Source organism: Thunnus albacares, chromosome 7 (genome assembly GCF_914725855.1).
Source record: "Thunnus albacares chromosome 7, fThuAlb1.1, whole genome shotgun sequence".
In the NCBI taxonomy this organism is placed as follows: domain Eukaryota; kingdom Metazoa; phylum Chordata; class Actinopteri; order Scombriformes; family Scombridae; genus Thunnus; species Thunnus albacares.
Window position 1 is genome coordinate 31916174 of NC_058112.1, and position 20833 is coordinate 31937006.

Consider the following 20833-nt stretch of genomic DNA (forward strand, 5'->3'; position numbering starts at 1 on the left):
ATTTAGACAATAGGCAAAACTATGGAACTGTCTGAAAATACAACAATAGAGGTGTTAAATTATGGCTAAAAGAGAAACAACACTCACCTGTATAGACACATCTGTATTTTAGTGGATGTATTTTTATTTTCATTTCTTATCCTTTTACTTTTTTTTTCTTTTTTCTACTTTAACTATTTTAAAGCCTCCTGTGGACACGTGTCAACATTGAATACAATGCATCTGGTGCTTGTGCATAATTATATGTTGCAGTTCCAATGATATTGTGATGTACATGTCAAATAATATCAACTTAACTTATAGCAGGTTTCAGCTCATTGGTTCGCTGTGTGTTTTTGTTCATTCTCAGCGCTCTCATAGCGTCATTTTCAGAGCGTCTTCATTCAGTGATTTGTGAGTTTATGCAAATTGAAGCAACCAGGTAACATTTATCAGGAGTGATGAACGGCCCTGATAGTGTGACGACGAGCTGAGAGGACCGACGGCTGTAAACTGATGCTAATTAGTCTGACAGTGTAACGGAGATAACGTCAGAACACAGCGCCGCTCTTCACCTGCTCACATGAAGAAGCTCATATAAAGTACCGAGCTGTCAGTGAGGGGAAGAGTGGAACCAACAACCAAACATGGGGGGACGGGTTTGTTTTTATCTGTTTTTTATTATCTGGCTGAATTAATAGTTCGACAGAATATTTCTTTCTAAATGTGTGGTTTGACCATGTGACTCCAGAACTACTCGATAGGAACCTCTATCGGCAGTAACAGGACAACATCATTTGTCTATCTATCACTGTTAAAAAATGATGGCTGTATACTCCTCCAGACATGTTTCTCGGACGGTGGAAATGCCCATTAAACCTCCTCTTGCACCTTCTTTCCAATGACAGATGAGGGAGGGAGCTGTGCATTGCCATTTCTGCAACTTTCCAAAACAGACAAGCTAACATTCACACTTCACGCAGGGATTGGCCAGCTGTGTGGAGGTGGCTTTACTACTACTTCTGTCACTTTTCACGTGAAGAAACGAGTGCAACACTATGACCGGGAGAGACTGTCTGAAAATATGTGTTGTTATTCCTGTATTTAAACAATATCGCATCTCCTCCATCTCCCTCCCCTCTTTATGATGGTCGGCTGTTCACTCTGCCTTTTAGTGAAGCCGTTCAGAACAACTATAAACACATTTCGGACAACGAGTTGTGCGAACCAGTTCTGAGGGACCATAAATTGAGCTTTAAGGTTAGATAAATGTGAAGTTACTAATTCCTTGATGTTAGGTGACCTTCATCGTTGGTTGAGGTTAGGGGTCGATCATAGTTACGGTTTTTGAAAAGTGGAGGAAAACTGTCAACTTATAAATACTGTATGTCGTCTGAACTGCACCGCTGCTTCGGGTCATTATTACTACAGCTGCTACACTGCATCTGTCACTCAAACGTAACTATATGTGGTTTTTGTGTGACTGACAGTATGACCTATTGTTGTTTTTCTTGGGAGGACAGTCTTGTTAAAAAGGTCAGGGGGCCCACTGAGGCTGCATATGTTCAGGTTTTTGTTCTACGCCGCTGCTCACACGTCAGACCTGAGAGCAAACATGAAGTCATCTGACTGAACAGAGCTGAAGCTGCGGTCGTCCTCTCCCTCGTTAACCAACCTCCGCTTTATGATCAGAGATGATGTGTGCAGCGGACTCGCCGCCGTGTTATTAACGGACAGCGGGGGCTCAGCTGGGGAGGGACGTGCAGGCAGATTTCAGCCTCGTCGCAGATTTGGCAGGTCTTCTTGTTATTGAATATTTCCATTGTCAGAGTAACAAAGGTGCCGTGATCACTGCTGAAATGCTTACAAAGGAAATGCCATCTTGCAAACAACATGCTGACTGCGGCAGTTTTGATGTGAAATATGCAATGATCAGAAAAGCACCTTTGTTTGCCAGCGATGAGTTTTTCTTTTTGTTTTGTTTTTTAAGTAAGCTGCTGGGAGCTTTGTGCTGTTTCTGTCATGGACGGAGTTAACACCACACATGTGAAAATAACACAGAAAGCAAAGTGACTCTCTGTGGATATCCAGGATTTTCTCTTCGCCCAATGTGAAGAATCAGGGGCTGATAAATGATAATATCATGATGAGGACAATAATCTAGTTTAGTCCTGTTTTAATAGATAAAACTATACATGTTGGTAAAAGATATGGAGATTAAGCTTTCAGGAAGTTGATTTAAGAGAAACTTTACTTCTGTGATTCCCAAACTTCTCTTGTCTGACGTACGACTCCGACACCTTCGCTCACGTTCCAAACGTGTTCATTTAAACTTCACTATCACTAAAATATCATCAGTGTTTTTCGACTGGAAATCTCCCTCCAGTGTCACAGTGGACGTTATACAACTGTTACCACAGACTGAGTGAGACAACCGTGATTAGTAAACTGACTTTGATATTTGAAAATCAGTGGATTGTCCACATAAACACACAGATGTTTTGGGCAATAGTAAAATACCACAAGAAAATCAATGAATGCTCGTCCTACTTATATGTAAATTTATTTATTTTTTTAAGGCTTGAAAGATTTAATATTAAATAATTTCTTTTTATTATTAAATAAAGTTTTTTTTTCCCATTTTAGTCAGAGTTGCTGCTACTTTTTTTGCTTCCAATTCTGTACCTGAAATCATAGAAACTTTTCATATCAGTGAGCTGTGATTCCTCTAATTTATAAAACCCTTTGTATGTTATATGTTTTATGGCTTTATGGCACATGATCAGTATCCTTTTAAAAGTACAGTAAAACAGTGTGTGTGATGTGCTCAAATGCATTCCTCTGTGTGTGTGTGTGTGCAGTGATTCATGTCTGTCTGTTACAGATATCTATCTTTGAGAGGCTTTGTGCAGGTTTTGTTTCAGGCTTTAGTTCTCTGTGTGGAAGCTGAACACTCATCAGTCTGCAGTGATGGAAGAGAGGAGCTTTCAGAGGTCAGATATGAACACAACAGAGCTCTTCAACATCGACTGGACATGACAGTGAGCGGGATAGTCATTAAAATAGCGCTGCGCAGATTTATCATTTCACTCCTTTAACATGTTTGACAGAATAAAAGAAAAAAAAAAGGATGCAAGAACCGCTCGTACGAACAGATTCGTTCTTAAGAGACTCGTACAAGTGATTTAAGAAACTTTGTGGTGTTCATCAATTTTCTCGTATAGACGTTTCTTCAGGGAAAACACTCATTTGGCTTGTAATTATAATGTCTTCATCTGAATGAATCTGGAATTTAAATATGATACCGAAATTAACTAAAATAAAGTTTATGACTAAAGTAAGCGACTGCCTCCCATCACAGACCGCTTTGCTTTAGAAAGATGTTTTTTTAGCATCTAACTTCACATCAAAGCATTCCCTCTTTTTTTTATGTCACACTACAGTGCTGCTCTAATGACACGTCGTTGTATTAATATTTTCTAATTGTTTCAGGTCATCAACTACTGACACTCCTCAACTTCTTATGCTTTTGTCTGCTGGTTTCTGAAAACAGAACTTGAAGCTCTGCGGTGTGAACTCTTTGGTAACATTTCTGTGAATGAAACGGAGCGGAACAGGTCGCCTTATATGGCAATTTAAGGGGCGTTGATTATATTAATGATCACATCTCATGAATGCGCACCTCCACATGAACAGGTGATATTCATCAGGATCATGTCTAGATGGTCACCCTAGATTTTGGAAACTCTCACAACATCTTCTTGTCTCACTGTTTTATGATGTGACAACGCTAAGGTTAAAGTTAAGGTTTAGGCACAAAGACCACTCGGTTCGGGTTCGGGAAAATATGATGGTTTGGGTTAAAATGATCACTTGAAACGTGGTGTGGGTTAAAGTTACTACTTCCTTACGAATCTCTTGAGAGTTTCGCAAATCTAGGGTCACCATCTACATGACCATTCATCAGGCTGAGATGAGTGATTTACAAGATGTTCAGGCCGGTAAGAAAGTTTGTTGAATCCGACTTGGAACACTCATACAAGCAAACCTCACAGAAAGAAGTCTTTTTTTTCCTTTTAGGATAGTTTTAGGATAAGAATATGAAAATGTTCTTGCATGAGGCCCAATGTCTTTTATATCCTGTCAAAACCTGGTGCCTACATTACCCACAATGCTACTGGAGATTGTGGAACAGGCTACAGAAGTCTGATAACCTCGCTTCTTTCTAACTCCACACCCCCAGATTTTTATCATTTTTCAAACTTGTAGTCGTCAGCCCCGACTGACGCTATCTCAAATTACATCACTTGAGGCAATTTATCAGATTTCACACAACTCCTTCTGGAGACACAAAAGGCTTTATAGACCTACTACTTTTCACACATAGGACACCTGGAAACCTGCACTTCACCTTTAAGAGGTGTTTACACATTTTAATGTGCCACATTATAGAATAATAGTATTGTATCATATTGTAGTATGTATTTCTAATTAGCTGGAGGTATTGTCCATTAAAATTGTATAACAGGACATCCCAAACATAACTCCAGTTCAACCAACTGTCCAAATCAGCCCACAAGGTATTTTAAAGGTATACTATGCAGGATTTGTTGGTGGGTGTTTGTAAACACACGGCAACACACAACACCAGACAGAGAGAGAGAGAGAGAGAGAGAGAGAGAGCAGTGGTGGTTGAGTGAGCTAGAGAGTGAACGAAGAGAGCGAGCGGTGCTGGTGAGAGCAAAGCCGTAAATCAGATGGCGATTACATTCTAAAACACAAATAAACACGCCCACACCTTCGCACAACCCTGCGGGAAGGCGTTGCATTGCCAGATTTTGTGTGAATGCAGAGCTGCATCCTGTCCGCTGTGACCAGCACTGTCTAGTTTGACAGTTTCATCTGAGTTTCGTAAGCCGGGTGTGTTGTGCTGGATGGACTCATTTGCATAAAGTTAAAATTGACTATGATTATGATTATGCAAAGTCAGATACAGCGATTGGTACGTCAACTGTCCATGCCGTATCCATCATGCACCGTGCGGCTGGGTCCACTGCTCTACATAGAAAATGAATAGGATCCGTCGACTTGACATCTGTCAACCGATCCAGTGTGTCTCCACCTTTACAGCTGTGGAGGGTATAAATATACCCGCAAACTATCGGAAGCCCTTACTGGGAACGAAATACAATGTAACCTCTAATTCTGTGATTTGTGCATGACAATACCAAATGTGTGTCTGAGTTACCCCGTGTCTAGACTGAAAGCATAATGTGAGCAGCACGTTAGCAGAGCAGCAGCAGCAGTGAGTGCCCTGTCTCTGTGTCTACACTGGGGTTGTTCAGATGCAGTGTTGAGTGTAGGTCACCTGCGTTTTGGAAGCACTAATAGCACTTAATGTGATGGAAGCTCCATGCAAAGATGCAAACAGAGTCAGAGTGGGTAGGGGGAGGATGTAGGGGATGGAATCGAATTGAGCCTATGACTGACAAGCAGAGGCCTTATGTAGGCTAGTTGTCAACAAATCAATAACTGTAATTGATGAAATAGAATAAACAGAACCAGAGAAACTCAAAGCATTACACAAATATGACCCCTACAGTGTAAGAGGCATAAATATATTTGCTTTTTTTTAGGTATGTAATAATTTGAAACAAAGATAAACTACATGTTTTAAAATCTGTTGCACATGATAACATTACACTTTTTATTTGGATGTTACACATTTCCTGTATGTCAGCTGTAAATTCACACAGCAAAACTGTATAAAACTGGTAAGTTACAAACAAAATGTGTGCTTTGCATTGAATATATTAACATTTAACTACATCTTAACATCAGAGCTACACACTATTTATGTTCTTAAATAATTAAGCCATCCTGTTGTTCCTATCTTGCATCAAATCAGTGAATCAGCAGTGACCACCCTCTTAATTATTATCATTCACCACATTAACAATAAGAGGGTCTCTCTGGTCTGTAAGGTGACAAACACCTGAGCTTTCTACAGGTGTCTTTTCCTTCAGTCCATTATGTACTAAGAAGGACGAGCCTCCACCCTGAATCATACAAACATCATTTGTCTTCAGACTTGTGGAGAAAAGCTGTGGACTTTGGTTCCAGTGGTAAACAGTCTCTGAAGTCTTCTGTGGTGGCTCGGGAAGTTTAACAGGACGAGTCCCAAATCCCACTGATGACCTGTCTACAGACAGTCTGCGGCCTCTCCTGCTCGGGGCGCTGTTCCACATGTGAGTTCCCATATGAACCTGTAAAAGGGCAATCAGTGGTTACCATTTTGTACATGCTGATATCTCTAAATGCCTTGATCCCACCTGCCTTTAAAACAGTCCTATAGAAATCAATTAATTTCAATTATTATTATTGTGATTAAGCCATTTTCTCTTGGTGGTGAAGTTATAACACAACAACATGCAACTCCCATATGGTCTAGCGGTTAGGATTCCTGGTTTTCACCCAGGTGGCCCGGGTTCGACTCCCGGTATGGGAAGTGGTGTGTCACTGTTCGTCACTTTACTGTGATCATAACTTAAAAAGTCCTCCAGCAAATGGTCACACCATAAATAGTTCTTAACATACCATATACATTTGTTCGTTTACAGGAAACTGGTGTGTCCAGACAAAGCAGCGACTGAGACGGTTTGAGGATGAAGTGCATTAAATGGCCACTAGATGGTGGCTCCAATTGACTCCCATTCAAAAAATGTCAATTTCTTGCTAGAAATACTAAATCAATATTGTTTTCTCAAGGTGTCATTCTGGTCTCCATTGCTAGATTCAGACCCTCTAATAAGTGTGCTGAATTATTGATCTGTCAATAAGATTTAAAGACTTATAGTAGCTTTGATGTCTGCCGTGGGGGCTTTGATTGACAGCTGTGATTGACAGTTGGCTCACCTGCTGCTCTCCCCGGCTCCAGGAGTTGCGCTGAGTCAGACTATTGTTGCAATATTTCTGCAAGTTTCAGGTTACTTCATGTTAGCACAAATCGCTTCTGTCCGAGGTAGCAGGGCATGTTTCCAGAGCTTGAAAGGCAACACCCTGCACACCTTATTTAGATGCTCCTGGCTCCAAACGGAAAAAATGATGCTGACTATAAGCTGCAACTTCTGGTGTCACACCTGGCTATGTCCATTTTTATATACAGGCTGTGGTCCAGAAGATTGGTGACATAGTTACAGGGCTGGTAAGTGAACTGCTGTGGCTGCACAGCTAACTGCTAAGTTGCTAGTCAGTCAAAATAGCTCCCAGAGCTTCACTCTGTTTTCTCTCGAATGTTCTGTTTACTTTCCCCCTGACATTTTGTTCACCATTGTACACAATTTCATTCAATAAAAAGTTACTGAAGAGGGAACATAAAGCCCACCACACTAATAAACTTGCTAACAGTCAGCAAACTCGTTAGATCGTTAGCTTAGCTCAGTCACTGGTGGAACAATAACATAACCTTTGCTCTTTTGTGAGCTGTGAAGTGTCTTTTTTGACAGAAGAGGTTCAGTAAAAGTCAATCGTCCAACACCTCTAATAAGCTACGATAGCTTCCACCATTTTGGACTCTTTGTCCCGGCAAAGGTAAGCTCTGTCAATACAGATGTTGGTCGACGGTGCAAATTTGCAGGTCAGAGTTCACCAAAGTTGAAGTTGACATGATAAATTTGTGCAGATTTACTTCAAACCCGCAAGTGAATCCACTGATTGCAGTGTCTCCATTGGAATGAACTGAATTCACTGCAAAATCGTTAAAGGTGCAATGTGTAGAATTTAGTGGCATCTAGTGGAACGGACTTGGAAGAAAAGGAATATAATATTCATAAGTATGTTTTAATCAGTGTATAATCTTATGAAAGTAATAATCATTATGTTTTCGTTACCATAGACTGAGCCCTTTATATCTTCATAGGGAGAGGGTCCCCTTCCATGGTGGCCGCCATGTTGCACTGTCATGTTTCTACAGCAGCCCAGAATGGACAAACCAAACACTGGCTCTAGAGAGGGACTTTCATGTTTTTTGCAAGTTTCACGGCCACCATAGGTTCTCCTACATGCTCGGAAGGGGTATTCAGTTGGTTGCAATCTGCAACCTCATTGTACCATGCCGCTAAATCATACACACTAGACCTTCAAATTCTTGTGTGCCCAGGCCTTTAAGATGGGTTAATAAGTCTGCTGTGGCTGACATTCACCTCCTCAAAAATGCAACTACAGTTCACAGCTACGGTGCTTACAAAGAGGAGTGTGACTGGTTAGTTTGGGCTGCTTGTTTTTTCTCCTACAAAAATCTGATGCTGGTAGAGATTGCGCTCTACTGCACAAGACATCTTGATAACGGTTAATAGTACATACTAACACAGTGACTTGGACTGATCCCTGTACAATGCAATGTTCATATCCATCCATTCCCATAGCAGGAGTTGAACTGGGTTTAGCTGCCTTGGTGAAAACCAAGAATCCTAACTGCTAAGGGACTTAAAGGTTCTTACGTTATATTTATTAACACTCAGTCATCAGTATCTTTTCTATATATATCTTCTTTGCCATACTGGGAGTTGAACCATGGCAGCCTGGGGAAAAACCCAGAATCCTAACCACTAGACCATATGGTCCTTTATATTACAGGGATTAATACTCTAACAGGTGGCCAGGCACATCGTAGGACAGAAATATTTGTCAAGCAGAATTGTTAAACTCCTAAATTGGTTTAATTTTGATAAATTAGTGAATTGAAAACCAGGAAAACCAAACCAGGAATCCTAACTGCTAGACCGTGTGGGACCTACCAGAATTGCAATTCCTCATTTTTAAAGCATACAGTAACTCTTCTCCAAAGTTTAACCCTAACCCTGGCAGTCACATGGTCCATATTTAAAGACAAGGAACACCATATTTCATTCAAAGGTGCAATCAGTAAGTTATTACCTGCTCTTTTCACAAGCTGACTATGATTTATCATCAGAAGGGTCAACAAATTTTGTTGTTCAGTTTTTCTTCAGTGGCTGCTCAGATTTTCAGTTTTCATACCAGGCAAAGCAGATCTGGCCCTGTGTACTTGCAAGGAATACTCTAATTTCTCAGGGATCATGAACTACCTAATTTGAAATGCACATGGTTTGTTTTTACAAAACCCAAGTGAACATTAGTGCAACATTTGAAAGGTGGAAGAAGCCTCAGAATCTGAAAAACTTCAATCCTGAGATGGCATTATATTTCAGGGCAGGACAGGTAAGCAACCAATGATTTAGCTAATATTAGCTCTTTTTGTGCCTTGTCTTACAAGCCATTAGTCATTTCATACCGACATTAAACACAATAAGCACTAAATGTGAGGCAGGCTTTGTTTGTGCTCAGTGGAAGAGATATTTTCCTGAATAAAATGAGTTAAGTCATCTAGATGTACACACTGTAATGACATCCAGGCAGTCTAACCCCAACCCTAACCCTAACCCTAACCCTAACCCAACAAATAAGTCTGATATTTATTATAATAAATTAGTGACAAAAACTATTACTACATCTGGAGTATTACAACTAATGGGTTAGCTTAAAATTTGTAAATAAAATCCCAATGTGTAACTTGAAAAAATAAAATAAATCGGAGAACGTGTTGCCGATGTTTCCTGCATGTTACCAAAGAGTCATACTTTACTGATAATACCTCTAATGCAGGAGAATGCTTTGTGATGTTCATGAAAGCCAAACTGTATAGATGAAACAAACCTTTAGGTTTCCTTTGGTAGTAAAAGCTCGTCCACAGACGGTGCAGGCGAATGGCCTCTCCCCGGTGTGAGTCCTCTCATGGATCTGCAGAGCACTGGAGGAGGAGAAGCTCTTCCCACAAGTGTTGCAGTGGTGCTGTTTGGGTGTCCGTCGAGGTGGTGCAACAGCACATACGTCATCACAGCGATCCCTACTATTAATAACAGAGGGGCTCAGGAACGCTGTCACCTCTGTCTTCACAGTTGGTGAGCCAGTGGATAACATGGAGCCATTATGGTTTGGTGTTAAGTTAGGATTGGAGGGTTCAAAGAGACGTGGTGGGAAGTCCCTCATTTGATGTGTCAGCATGTGTTGTTTGAGATTCCCCTTTGTGGAAAAGCCCCTGTTGCATGTTGTGCAGATAAAAGGTCTCTCCTTGGTATGGCTTCTATAGTGGATATCCAAGGCACTTTGACAGGCAAAAGTCTTTCCACATATGTCACAGTAAGTGTTCTTAAAGATCCCCTTCTCATGCAGGTTGTGAATCAAGCTTGGAGAATCGTCTGCGTGGCTAAATAATTTTAGGTCAGTTGGCGCTGTGGCAGATGCGCAAAGTGTTAAAGTGGTTGAGTTGAGCCACGTCTGGAACGGTTTGTCAGGTTTTAAATACACTGAAGCTTGACTGCTTGGGGACATAGACTGAGTGGAAGAGGAACTGTCAGACATTGAGAATGTGCCATTGCATTGACCGCTTTCAGCAGCCTGTTTGTTGTTTGTTTGACAACCTTCGTCTGGTTTCTCTGTCTTGATCCATTGGAGCTGGTAACTCGTCTTCTTGAGAGCATCAAAAGGGCTTTTATCAAATGATGATGGGACCAAATGGATAGACAAAGATTTGAATCTAGACAATCTGTTGTCACAAAAACCCTCATTATTGTCATCCGAAATGTTGTTTATGTGATTCAGTTTTGTTCTGTCTCTGAATCCTTCATTACAATCTGCTGTGTATTTCCGATCTGTAAGGTCTGCACTGGGTATGTGACCTTCCATATGCATGTGTACATGTTGCTGTAGGACCACAGCATTGGTGAACTTCTTTTGGCAGATGGGACACGAGTGCTGGACTCTCAATGGGATTGTTGCACGGTGAACAGCTTGGTGTGTCTTCAGGTTTCCTTTGGTGGTGAAGGCTCGACAACACACTTGACACTGGTACGGACGCTCCCCTGTATGTGTCCGATAATGCATCCTCAGGGCACTCTGACAACTGAGTATGCGATGGCAGATGACACACTCATTTGGGTCCGACACACTTTTGTTAGAGTTCTCTGATAGCAGCTGGGGTTCAGGGTTCTCAGAGCGTTTGAATGAATGAAATCCTGAAAATGAGGTAGAATCTGGGTGGGTGAATAGTTTGGGTATAACATTGGCTGATCCCACTGACTTTGTGGTCATCACTTTTGAGATAAAGTTAAAAGATGGGTTTACATCTTCACTTTTAAGATTCATTGTTCTTTGTTGGCTGCTCTCAAATGATTCAGAAGTTATTGTAGGGTTTGCTGTTGAGTTGGAGTCAAAGCTTCCTGATGAATCAAAGTAAAGCTCACCTTGAGCACAGGGAATTGGTACTGAGATAGGCTGCTCTTCTTGCTTAAGAGCCTTGAGAGATGACAGGTTGGTTGACTCTGACTGTTTCAGGGAACCAGAGGTAGTTGTAGCCAGGGATGGCAACTTATCCAGCCAGCTTTCTTTCTCTGGTGACATGGACATACTATGACTAATCCCAGCATTGGTTCTGATACTATTTGGGTGCTGTGGAACTGGACAAGGGTTCATTTGGATGTGTGGATATCTCTCTTTGTGCTTCTGGAAATGAACCTTCAAATTCCCGCGAGTGGAGAACCTGTTTCCACAGATGTTGCATTTATATGGCCTTTCTCCAGTGTGTGATCGCAAATGAATTTGCAAGGCACTGTCACTCCCAAGTACTTTGGAACAAAACCTGCATGTGTGTTTAAAGAGAGAGTCTTTTGAACACAGTTTGGGTTCAGAAAGCTTCAGATTCTTGAATCTCCTCTGATGAGCCAAGGCTGCCAGGGCATCCAGATCCTCCACAATTGCACTGATGTTTGGTATTGAATTTGATGCTGTTTGTTCACTGCTAGATGAAGGGTGAGGTAAGTATGTGCTCTCTGAATTTTTGCTGATGAACTGATTATTGCTAAACATCAAAGAGGACATCTCGGTTTGGGACAAGAAGTTCAGTTTGGAGTCAGAAGAACCACAGTGCACATGCTCTTTTTTGGGAGCATGCTTGTGAACAGCTGAAGTTGTGAGCTCACTGACAGTTTGCGAAGAGCTTTTTGATGCATCTCTGCTGTCATGTTGACTTTGCTTCAGTTGCTCGGTGGCTGCAAACTGCTTGAAGTCACTCATGTTAACAGACTGAGTGGACAAACATTTGGCTATCCCTGCAGCTGCAGCTAGCTGTTGAGACAGATGTGCACTGAGAGCCTTGAGCTGATTTGTGGATTTTGAGGATGACAGCTCTTTGGTGCAGATTACCAGAGTCTCTGGTATCTCGGCTCTGTGAGAAGCAAACAGCAGAACCTGGTGACGAATCTGATCAATTAGCTGCAACTGATGGATTTGCTGTATTTGCAGCGCGAGTAGCTGCTGCAGCAGAGACGAGATGGCAGTCTTACTGTGGAAACTATCTGAGTGAGTCGACTGTGAAAACTGAGCCACAGCCACTTTAGTGTTCTCAAGGTTTTCAATGATGACGTTGCTCTTCATCCACGAGTATCCTCCCTGGTCAACTGAGCAGCCATGTTGAGGTAAAGATACTGCTGGGAAAAGTGAGGTACTTCCCTGGTTACTGCTGGTGTTCTGAACACTGCTGTGGCTACTTTTGCTGCTAAAACAATCCATGTCTTCTGCACTTTGATTGGATCTGTCCTGTGTTGGAGTGTTGCAGTGTTCAACCTCAGAGTTATGGACTGTTTCACCCAGCTCCACTGCTGTGCTGGCTGGTAATGAGGCTGCAGGGAGAACGTTGCTGCCGTACAGCAGATCCTCGTTCTCATTCACAATGAGAACAGGAGGATTTGGAAAGCAATCCTTTTGATGCTGTTCCAGGTCTGATAGCGAGCTAAACTCAGCGCAACATCGGCTACAGACACAAGCAGCAGGATCCATTGCAGGATGAGCCGAGCTGAGAGTGGCATCATCTGAAAGAGATTCAAAATAGAGGAAAATCATTATTGTCATGATGCCACTGCATGTTTCTAGAGTATTTTAAAAACTTTCATAAATGTCACTGTATCATCAAAAACAAACTGTTAAGTTCTATGAATTCCTTCAAATTGAATTACAATTGAAAGAGTGCAAGCTACTCATGAATACAAATCATTTTTCAAAAAGAATCTCAAATTTCTGTCTTATTAAAGTTTAAAGTAAATTACTTGATAAGTAGCAAATACAATGTTTCAATTTAAGATTAGCCATAAAACATCACAACCAATTTTCCACTTGACTGAACTCTGCAAGTGGCCAAAATATTTTAATTAAGAATTAATGAACATATTAAAAATTATAAAAGTAGCCTACATACAGTACATACAATAATTTAAATATGTTGCAGCGTTAATTCAAACTTTAATTCAACAAATGTAACCCTCATTAGAAAATGAGCTGAAATATGAAATATTTAATAAATCAAGGATACAAAAAAATCTAACAGAAATTCTATAGAAGCATTAGATTTTTATCACATAGTAGGATACTGTAATACTACTGTATACTAAACTATTGATATCACACTACTGGTCCAATATAATAAGGATATTATTGAACTGATTATCCCAAGACAGACCTACTATTCATAAATAAATAAACATTAGAAAGTTTAGAAAGGGAAATGTCACATCGCCTATAGTGTTTTTCAACTTCTGTTAATAAAAACATAATTCCTCTTAGAGTCACATGACTGTAAACTTCACAGCACTTTTCCTCAAAGATGGAGAATAATATTATATATATAAAAGTGACTTACCGATGTGTTCAGTGAGAGATAAACCACCAGACTGGACGTGCTGTGGTTTGAGTTGTTTCCTCCGTGACATGTTCCCAACTCTGACTCAACTGAATGAAAAGAGACGGAGAGACGGAGAGAGAGAGAGAGAGAGAGAAGGGGTGGGGGATTCACAGAGAGGGGAGGGGGAGAGAGAGAGAGATTCAACAGATAATGCAGTATTTGTCATAAATAGACAAATGTGTATTTACCTGCTGACCATGCCCTCTACACACACACACACACACACACACACACATACACACATTTATTTATCTCTGTGTTAAAACTTGTGTTCAGTTTCTCACTGAACACAAGTTTTTCACCTTAAAGCCTTTTCTTATTGTCAACTAATCTCATGTTTGGAGCCAAACCAACAATGACATGATCTATACAAGTATTATGTTTGTATCCAAAGTCTGATATATCTTATTCTTCTGTGTCCGTAGACCTTCGTTGTTATCCAAAAATGATCAAAAACACATCAGTGAGTCACACCGCTGCACTGGGTGACACGTTCCTTCATCACAAAGAGTTTGGTCATGCTAGTTTGTTTAGAAATGGCTCCAAAGACTAATAACAGCGATCACATTTTCAGTCTCTGGAGAGTAGTTCCATATCACCACATATCCATATATCAAGTTCTTTGACAAAAATGTACAATGTGGCACAAACAGTGGTGGAAAGTAACTAAGTACATTTACTTATTAAGTACTGTATTTAAGTACAATTTTGAGGTACTTGTACTTTACTTGAGTATTTCCATGTGATGCTACTTTATACTTCCACTCCACTACATTTCAGAGGGAAATATTGTCCTTTCTACTCCACTACATTTATTTGACAACTTTAGTTACTTTTCAGATGAAGATTTGACACAATGTCTTTTGACGTCTTACAAAAAGCAGTGTGTAGTCGGGGTGACATTTCAGATGTCTATGAGTTGTTAACAGCTCCACCAAATAGTGATTTATGTGTAATTATGTACTTTTACTTGAGTAGAATTTTTCATACAGGACTTTTACTTGTAATGGAGTATTTTTACTTTGCTGTATTGGTACTTTTACTTAAGTAAAGGATCTGAATACTTCTTTAATCACTGAGCACAAAGTGATTGTGAAAGAGGTTGTGATAAGTAGCACAACAAGCTAATGCAGCACTTAAAATAGAAATGTGTCCCCAAATGACAGCATTACAAGTAGAATTTTACAGTATTACCTTCAAACAAAAGGGAATGTTTGGAACATAAGGGAAGAGGAACTTCAGCATTATAATCTGGTAATTTTGACTTCCCAGAATTTCCATGTCATTTTGAGGGTATTACACTGATAGTCTCCATAATATTTTGAAAACATGAACCTATAATACCTCATTATTATGAGGTTATTACCCCATTTATGTCACCATATTACATTGTTATCTTTATACATGTTTTTGTTTTTGGTCCATTATTACCCTGTTCTATATATTTCTCTCTAACATTACCTCGCTATACCCATTGTTAATACCAGGCTATTACCTGGTTATTACTCTGGTAATTACCATGATATTACTTTATTATGTATTGTAAGAATATTACCTCACTATTACCTTGTTATCACCGAGTTGTGAGATAAATTGTTACCAAATTTCTTTTAGACCAGATTATCTAACATGCTTATATTCCACCAAAAAATCTTCCACTCTTTATTTACTGTCATACTACAGAAGTGAAGATTATTTATCCTCCAAAGCATCTTTAATGTCAACATTCCCAGTTCAGTATTTTTATTGAACACCACTAAGGAATTGGTTAAAGTTTATATCTTAGTATTTAACCTGAGAGTTTTTACTTTACAGGTGAGGGCTTCACTCAACTCCTCTTATGCAAAGTCATGTGAATCAACAGCACGATAACAGTCTGACAGATGGTCTCTGATTCATTCTTCAAATACACAAATACATCTCTGTATGACGGGAACTGTCTCAGGTGTGTGTGTGAAGTCATCCAGGTGTTCTCACGCACTCTTCAGAAAAGGACACACTGTCATTAGATATGAGACTTCTTAGCAGCTCAGACCCCTCGGGGCCCTTAGCAACACTCTACAGTGGCCGAAACCACAACACTGAGTCATGTCAACACTGAGGGTCGTCTGTTCAGTCAACTAAACTCTGCTTCCTGTCTTCTGAAGTGTGATATAACATCTGAGGTTTCAGTCAGAATGAGTGAATGATCTGGAGGAACAAAGTTTCTTCACCTGTTTCAATGAGAACAAAGAATAAAGAAAGTCACAGGTGGCGTGACAGATTTATCCCTGAACAGACAATTGTAGGGATTCTGGGACTGTAGAGGTCGTTTTTTAGCACCTCTTTGCAAAAAAGGCAATAAGTACCAAGGCACAATCCAACAGAACATATAGACGTAGAAGTGTGTCCACTTCCTTGTTACATTTCATTACAAAAGTGTCGACAGAGAAACTCTTTTCACTCACCATCACTTTCACTTCAATTTGACCTTTTCATACTCAAACAACCAACACAATTTGATTTTGCAAAAAGTTTACTAACATTTTTGGACATTTAGTGACATAATTTATCTGGCACCCCTATTGGCAGTAATCGGCGACAGCTATGACCAAACCAGTATCTAACAGGTCCAAAGTGACATCTGTTGGTATGTTTACATGCTGTTTAATGTACTGCAGCTGAGTAGTTTATTGGCTATCTTGCCTGCTAACTGACATCAGTGGTGCATTTTTCCACAGTAAATGTTTGTTTGATGGCTCATTTGACAAGCTAAGCTGCAGGACAAGACACTAATTCATGTTTGTTAGTTAGCTAAGAAGGAGACTTTAGCAGGAAAGCTAATGTGGGTTGTTGTTCAGAGTTTGTGGCTCTTGTGTTGTGTAGCAGGATGCAATCAGGCTCAGTGTGACCGTCTGCTCCGCCGATGACAGAACGACACGTCATCACTTCATGCAAGATTTGATTTGCTGTATTTGCTGTATTGAAATAAGGACTCTTTAATGGAAATAAGGTATAACTAGGGGGTGCCATCATGAAACCAAAGAATTGAAAATATAAATTTTTCCCTTTTGGTTTGTGATTTTTTTTCTCAAAGGAGAAAACAGGACAACTGATTTACAGAGCAGCTATGTTGCTGTAGGAGACAAAATTTTGTTGGACTTAAAGTTACTCAGTTACTTTGCAGTATTGAGTTTTGTTGACATCTCAATTTAATTATTAATCACTTTTGCTTTGTCTTTTTTTCATATAAACAAAGCTTTTTTTTACAGAACTAAGTAAGAAACCTGCATCCTGTTCTGTCCATAACAGGACTAAAGATAGGACCATAACTTAACTCTAATATTTACTAAATATGCACTGTACAATGACAGTAATTTACTGATAAATGATAAATTATATGATGTGAAGTTGTGTTTAGTGTGACATCATATGAGCGACTGTGAGAGTCAGTCGATTTGAGACAAAGGTAAATTAATTTGCTGGATGTATAGAGATTAAACTGATGCAGCTTTCAGCCGCTTCTCTATAAACTTTGACATTTTTAGTCACAGCACTGAGCTGCATGATTCAGAGTAACAACGTCCGCAGTTTAGAATAAACATAAACTCAAAGATCAACCAGCAGAACGAGAGCAGTCTCTGTTTTTATAATGATAATGATTCTCACAGAGAAGAGCGGTGAGGTGTCGACACTGTCGAGTCTATTGTGTCCAAGTTAACAGAGACAGATGAGTAATGCAGGACAATTATATGCTTAACAGAAAATGTGAGTCACTGCTGCTGATTTCATCCAAACAGCTGAGAAACGCCTCAGACCGACGCCTCTGCTGAGAGCAAAATCCATCTTGCAGCTGTTTCACTTACAGTTCATTATAAAATAAACCTTATAATTAAATTAAGCATATAGGAAGAATGACAACATAAACACAAAAAAGAGCCCAATACTTCTCATTTCATTAAATAAACGACTGATCACAAAAACAGACATTTTTTTTACCTTTTGGGAATAAAACGGAAAGCTATTGAATTAAACATTCTTGTATCATAAACTACAAAAACTAGACTGTCTTGTTTTGTACCTGTGTACCAGTTAATAATTAGTTAAATATAATTATGCTGTCAGTAAATGATGGATAAATGAATGAATAATTAGATTCATAAAATGTTTTGAGGATGTTTTGATGAGTTATTAGATAGCTTTCATTTTCAGTGTCATGAATTTGGGCAATATTGTATGGTGGCCCTGAGGTGCAAAACACAACATTTCAGAAAACACAATGGCATTTCACATTTCCGAAATGTTGTTGTGTTTCATAAGAAAATAAAGTGAAGTCTGTTAAATGACAATTATTTAGCCTTTTGTCTTTAATAACTGAACTAATAAAAGAAAACAGAGCTGAATTATTGTAATTTTAACATGTTTCATTCATTTTCATTATGACACAGTAAATGCACACATGGAAAAGAAATTCCAGTAACAATGTGTATTGTATTTCACTTTATTTCTTGATTTATTTTCATGTAGGCATTTTAAATCTTCCATATTGAAATGTCCATATTTATTAATATATATATATGTATTGATTTATGATCCATTACTATAGATGATTAATCAAATTGTCAGGTTGGTAATTTTATTAACTTTTTATTTAATTCATAATTTTTTAATTAATTAATTAAAGATATTACAGGTTATTTCTCATTCTTTGTATATTCTGTGTTTTTTAAAAATATATATATTTGTTAGTATGCAAAAATTTTACTTTTCTACATGTTTATTTCTCATTTAAAGCAAAAATATGTATAATCTTGTAAAAACACAAAAATTCAGTTCAGTTGATTAACTCTGATCTCATAAACAGTGTATGAAAGTGTTTTATTGTTTGTTTTATTCTAATTTAACATTTTAATATTTGTTTATTAATATTCTGTGTGTAACATGGACGGAGCTAAAACTGCATTTCATTGTGCAAACCTGTATGTTTAATGAAAAGAGAGAAGAAATGATGAACTCTAATGAAGTGTATTTCAGTATATTATCCTTATAAAATGTATTAATAATAAACTGCAGACATACTGTCTTTGTGAAATAAACATAAGGAGAAATCTGCATGTCTCATTTTCCTGAACCCTTTATATTCATTCTTTCACAGTTGTAACCAGCAGCACCATCTGGTGGTGACACACAGACTCAACCAGGTCAGTTTTTACTCATTTTATTACATCAGAGTTGTTTTACAATCAAGAAAAGCTCATAAAGTCAAATTTACTGGATGTAAACAAACAGATTTCAGAAGTAAAAAATAAAGGCACTTAAGTTACACCGCCCTCGATAAAATAAGTTTTCTTTTCTCTTTTTTTTTTTTTTTTTTTACAAATATTTACACTTTTCTCATCATGACAAAGTTAGTTAAAAGATGATCAGTGATACCAGTTTGTTTGGGTTAAAATGCATGAGAACAGAAGGATGTACTGTACATATAACATGGATATAAAAGAGTTTCATTTAAATAAAGAGATTTGAAAAATGTGACAGCAAAAGTATCTGCTGGTGTGACAATAAGAATCACAATTAAACATCACAGAAGCCATAATCAATACTGAGCCTGTTAACTGACAAATTTGATCACTTTTAATGATGAATCACAAAGATCAGGCAGAAATATTCATGATGGATTTAAATGAAACTCTCTTGTTTCCTGTCAGCTAACGGGTAAATAAGACAGAGAGAATTAAATCATATTTTTTTTAGTTATTAGTATCATAGAAAACATGGGAGTTGTCTAATGAAAATATCAGTAAATAACTTTCAGAGAATAGAGTTTAAAAACACACACGCACACACACACACACACACACACACACACACACACATACACACACACAAACCGAACGTAAAACACAGCATCAAAAGCTGGTGCAGAACGAAAACACTGCTGTGATCCAGCGATCAGAAAACTGCTGCTACTTCATCACACCGACGCTTCAGTCAGAAACTTCTAGTATAAAATAATAATAATAATAATAATATTAATAAAAATACATTCATGTATGAGAGAATAAATGTGGATGGAATGAAGAGTTTTACACACAGAAACACCGAGATGAGTTCAGTTCCTCCTCAGAGCAGAAAGCAACAACACGGCAGCGAATCAAACACTAACGATGACGTCGATGATGTTTACTGTTCATACAACTGGTTTGACTCCCAGAATGCAGGCTCACTTGTGGTTCCTAGAGTCTCTAAAAGCAGAATGGGAGGCAGAGCCTTCAGCTATCAGGTTCCTCTCCTGTGGAACCATCTTCCAGTTTGGGTCCGAGGGGCAGACACCCTCTCTACGTCTAAGAGTCGGCTTAAAACTTTCCTTTTTGATAAAGCTTCTACTAAGGGCCGACCAGGCTCGCCTTGGACCAGCCCCTAGTTATGCTGATATAGGCCTAGACTGCTGGGAGACTTCCCATGATGCACTGAGCTGCTCTCTCCTTCTCTCCATATGTACACATTCATGTCCCATTAATGCATGTTACTAACTTGATGTTCTTGTGCTTTCTCGTCTCGCAGGTGTCCCTGGATCGTGGTCGGGGACCGCCTGCTGCTATGGTCCTGCTTGACTCCCACTGCTATCGCTGTTATTATAATTAGTCATATTTCTATTATTATTATTGTTGCTATTGTTATTATTGTTGTTGCTGTGCTTCTCTGTGTCTCTCTCTCCCCTTCCCCCCCCTCCCTCTTTCTCTCTCAAGGCAGATGGCCGCCCACCTAGAGCCCGGTTCTGCTCAAGGTGTCTTCCTGTTAAAGTTCATAGGGGAATGTTGGTAAATTAAAGAGTTCGGTCTTCACCTGCTCTGTGTGAAAAGTGTCATGAGATAACTTCTGTTGTGATTTGGTGCTGTATAAATAAAATTTAACTTGACTTGATGACTGATTGATCACCACTCTCTCATTGACGAGTTCAAACTTAAAAAGAATATCAGAGCTGCAGGAGTTCAGACTCCTCGTTTGTTGTTTTCTTTGTTTGAGTTAAACTAAAGTGTTTGGAAACATGTATGAACATGGGAAAAA

The 20833-nt window shown here is 39.0% G+C and overlaps 1 protein-coding gene, 1 long non-coding RNA gene and 1 other non-coding gene across 3 annotated transcripts; 2 read left to right on the forward strand and 1 right to left on the reverse strand.

Moving 5' to 3' along the window:
* Positions 1-5611: 5611 nt before the first annotated feature.
* sall1b (spalt-like transcription factor 1b) lies at positions 5612-13817 on the reverse strand. The gene is made up of 3 exons (XM_044355880.1): positions 13745-13817; positions 9712-12920; positions 5612-6245 (listed from the first exon to the last, which is right to left on the reverse strand). Exons 1-3 carry the CDS (start codon positions 13812-13814, stop codon positions 5910-5912), a joined length of 3615 nt encoding a protein of 1204 aa, XP_044211815.1. The 5' UTR covers positions 13815-13817; the 3' UTR covers positions 5612-5909.
* On the forward strand, positions 6139-20475 carry LOC122985400. The gene is made up of 3 exons (XR_006404105.1): positions 6139-6227; positions 18921-18966; positions 20330-20475. It is a non-coding gene; the product is annotated as an uncharacterized LOC122985400 (long non-coding RNA).
* Positions 6416-6487, forward strand: trnae-uuc. The gene has a single exon. It is a non-coding gene; the product is annotated as a tRNA-Glu (tRNA).
* Positions 20476-20833: the final 358 nt, after the last annotated feature.

Bases quoted from the DNA above. Each gene is read 5' to 3' on its own strand.
- sall1b (XM_044355880.1), bottom strand. From the start codon at position 13,814: ATGTCACGGAGGAAACAACTCAAACCACAGCACGTCCAGTCTGGTGGT. The intron at 12,921-13,744 runs GTAAGTCACTTT...AATCTCTTTCAG, and splicing joins ATCTCTCACTGAACACATCG to ATGATGCCACTCTCAGCTCG. The intron at 6,246-9,711 runs GTTTGTTTCATC...GCCCTTTTACAG, and splicing joins CTACCAAAGGAAACCTAAAG to GTTCATATGGGAACTCACAT.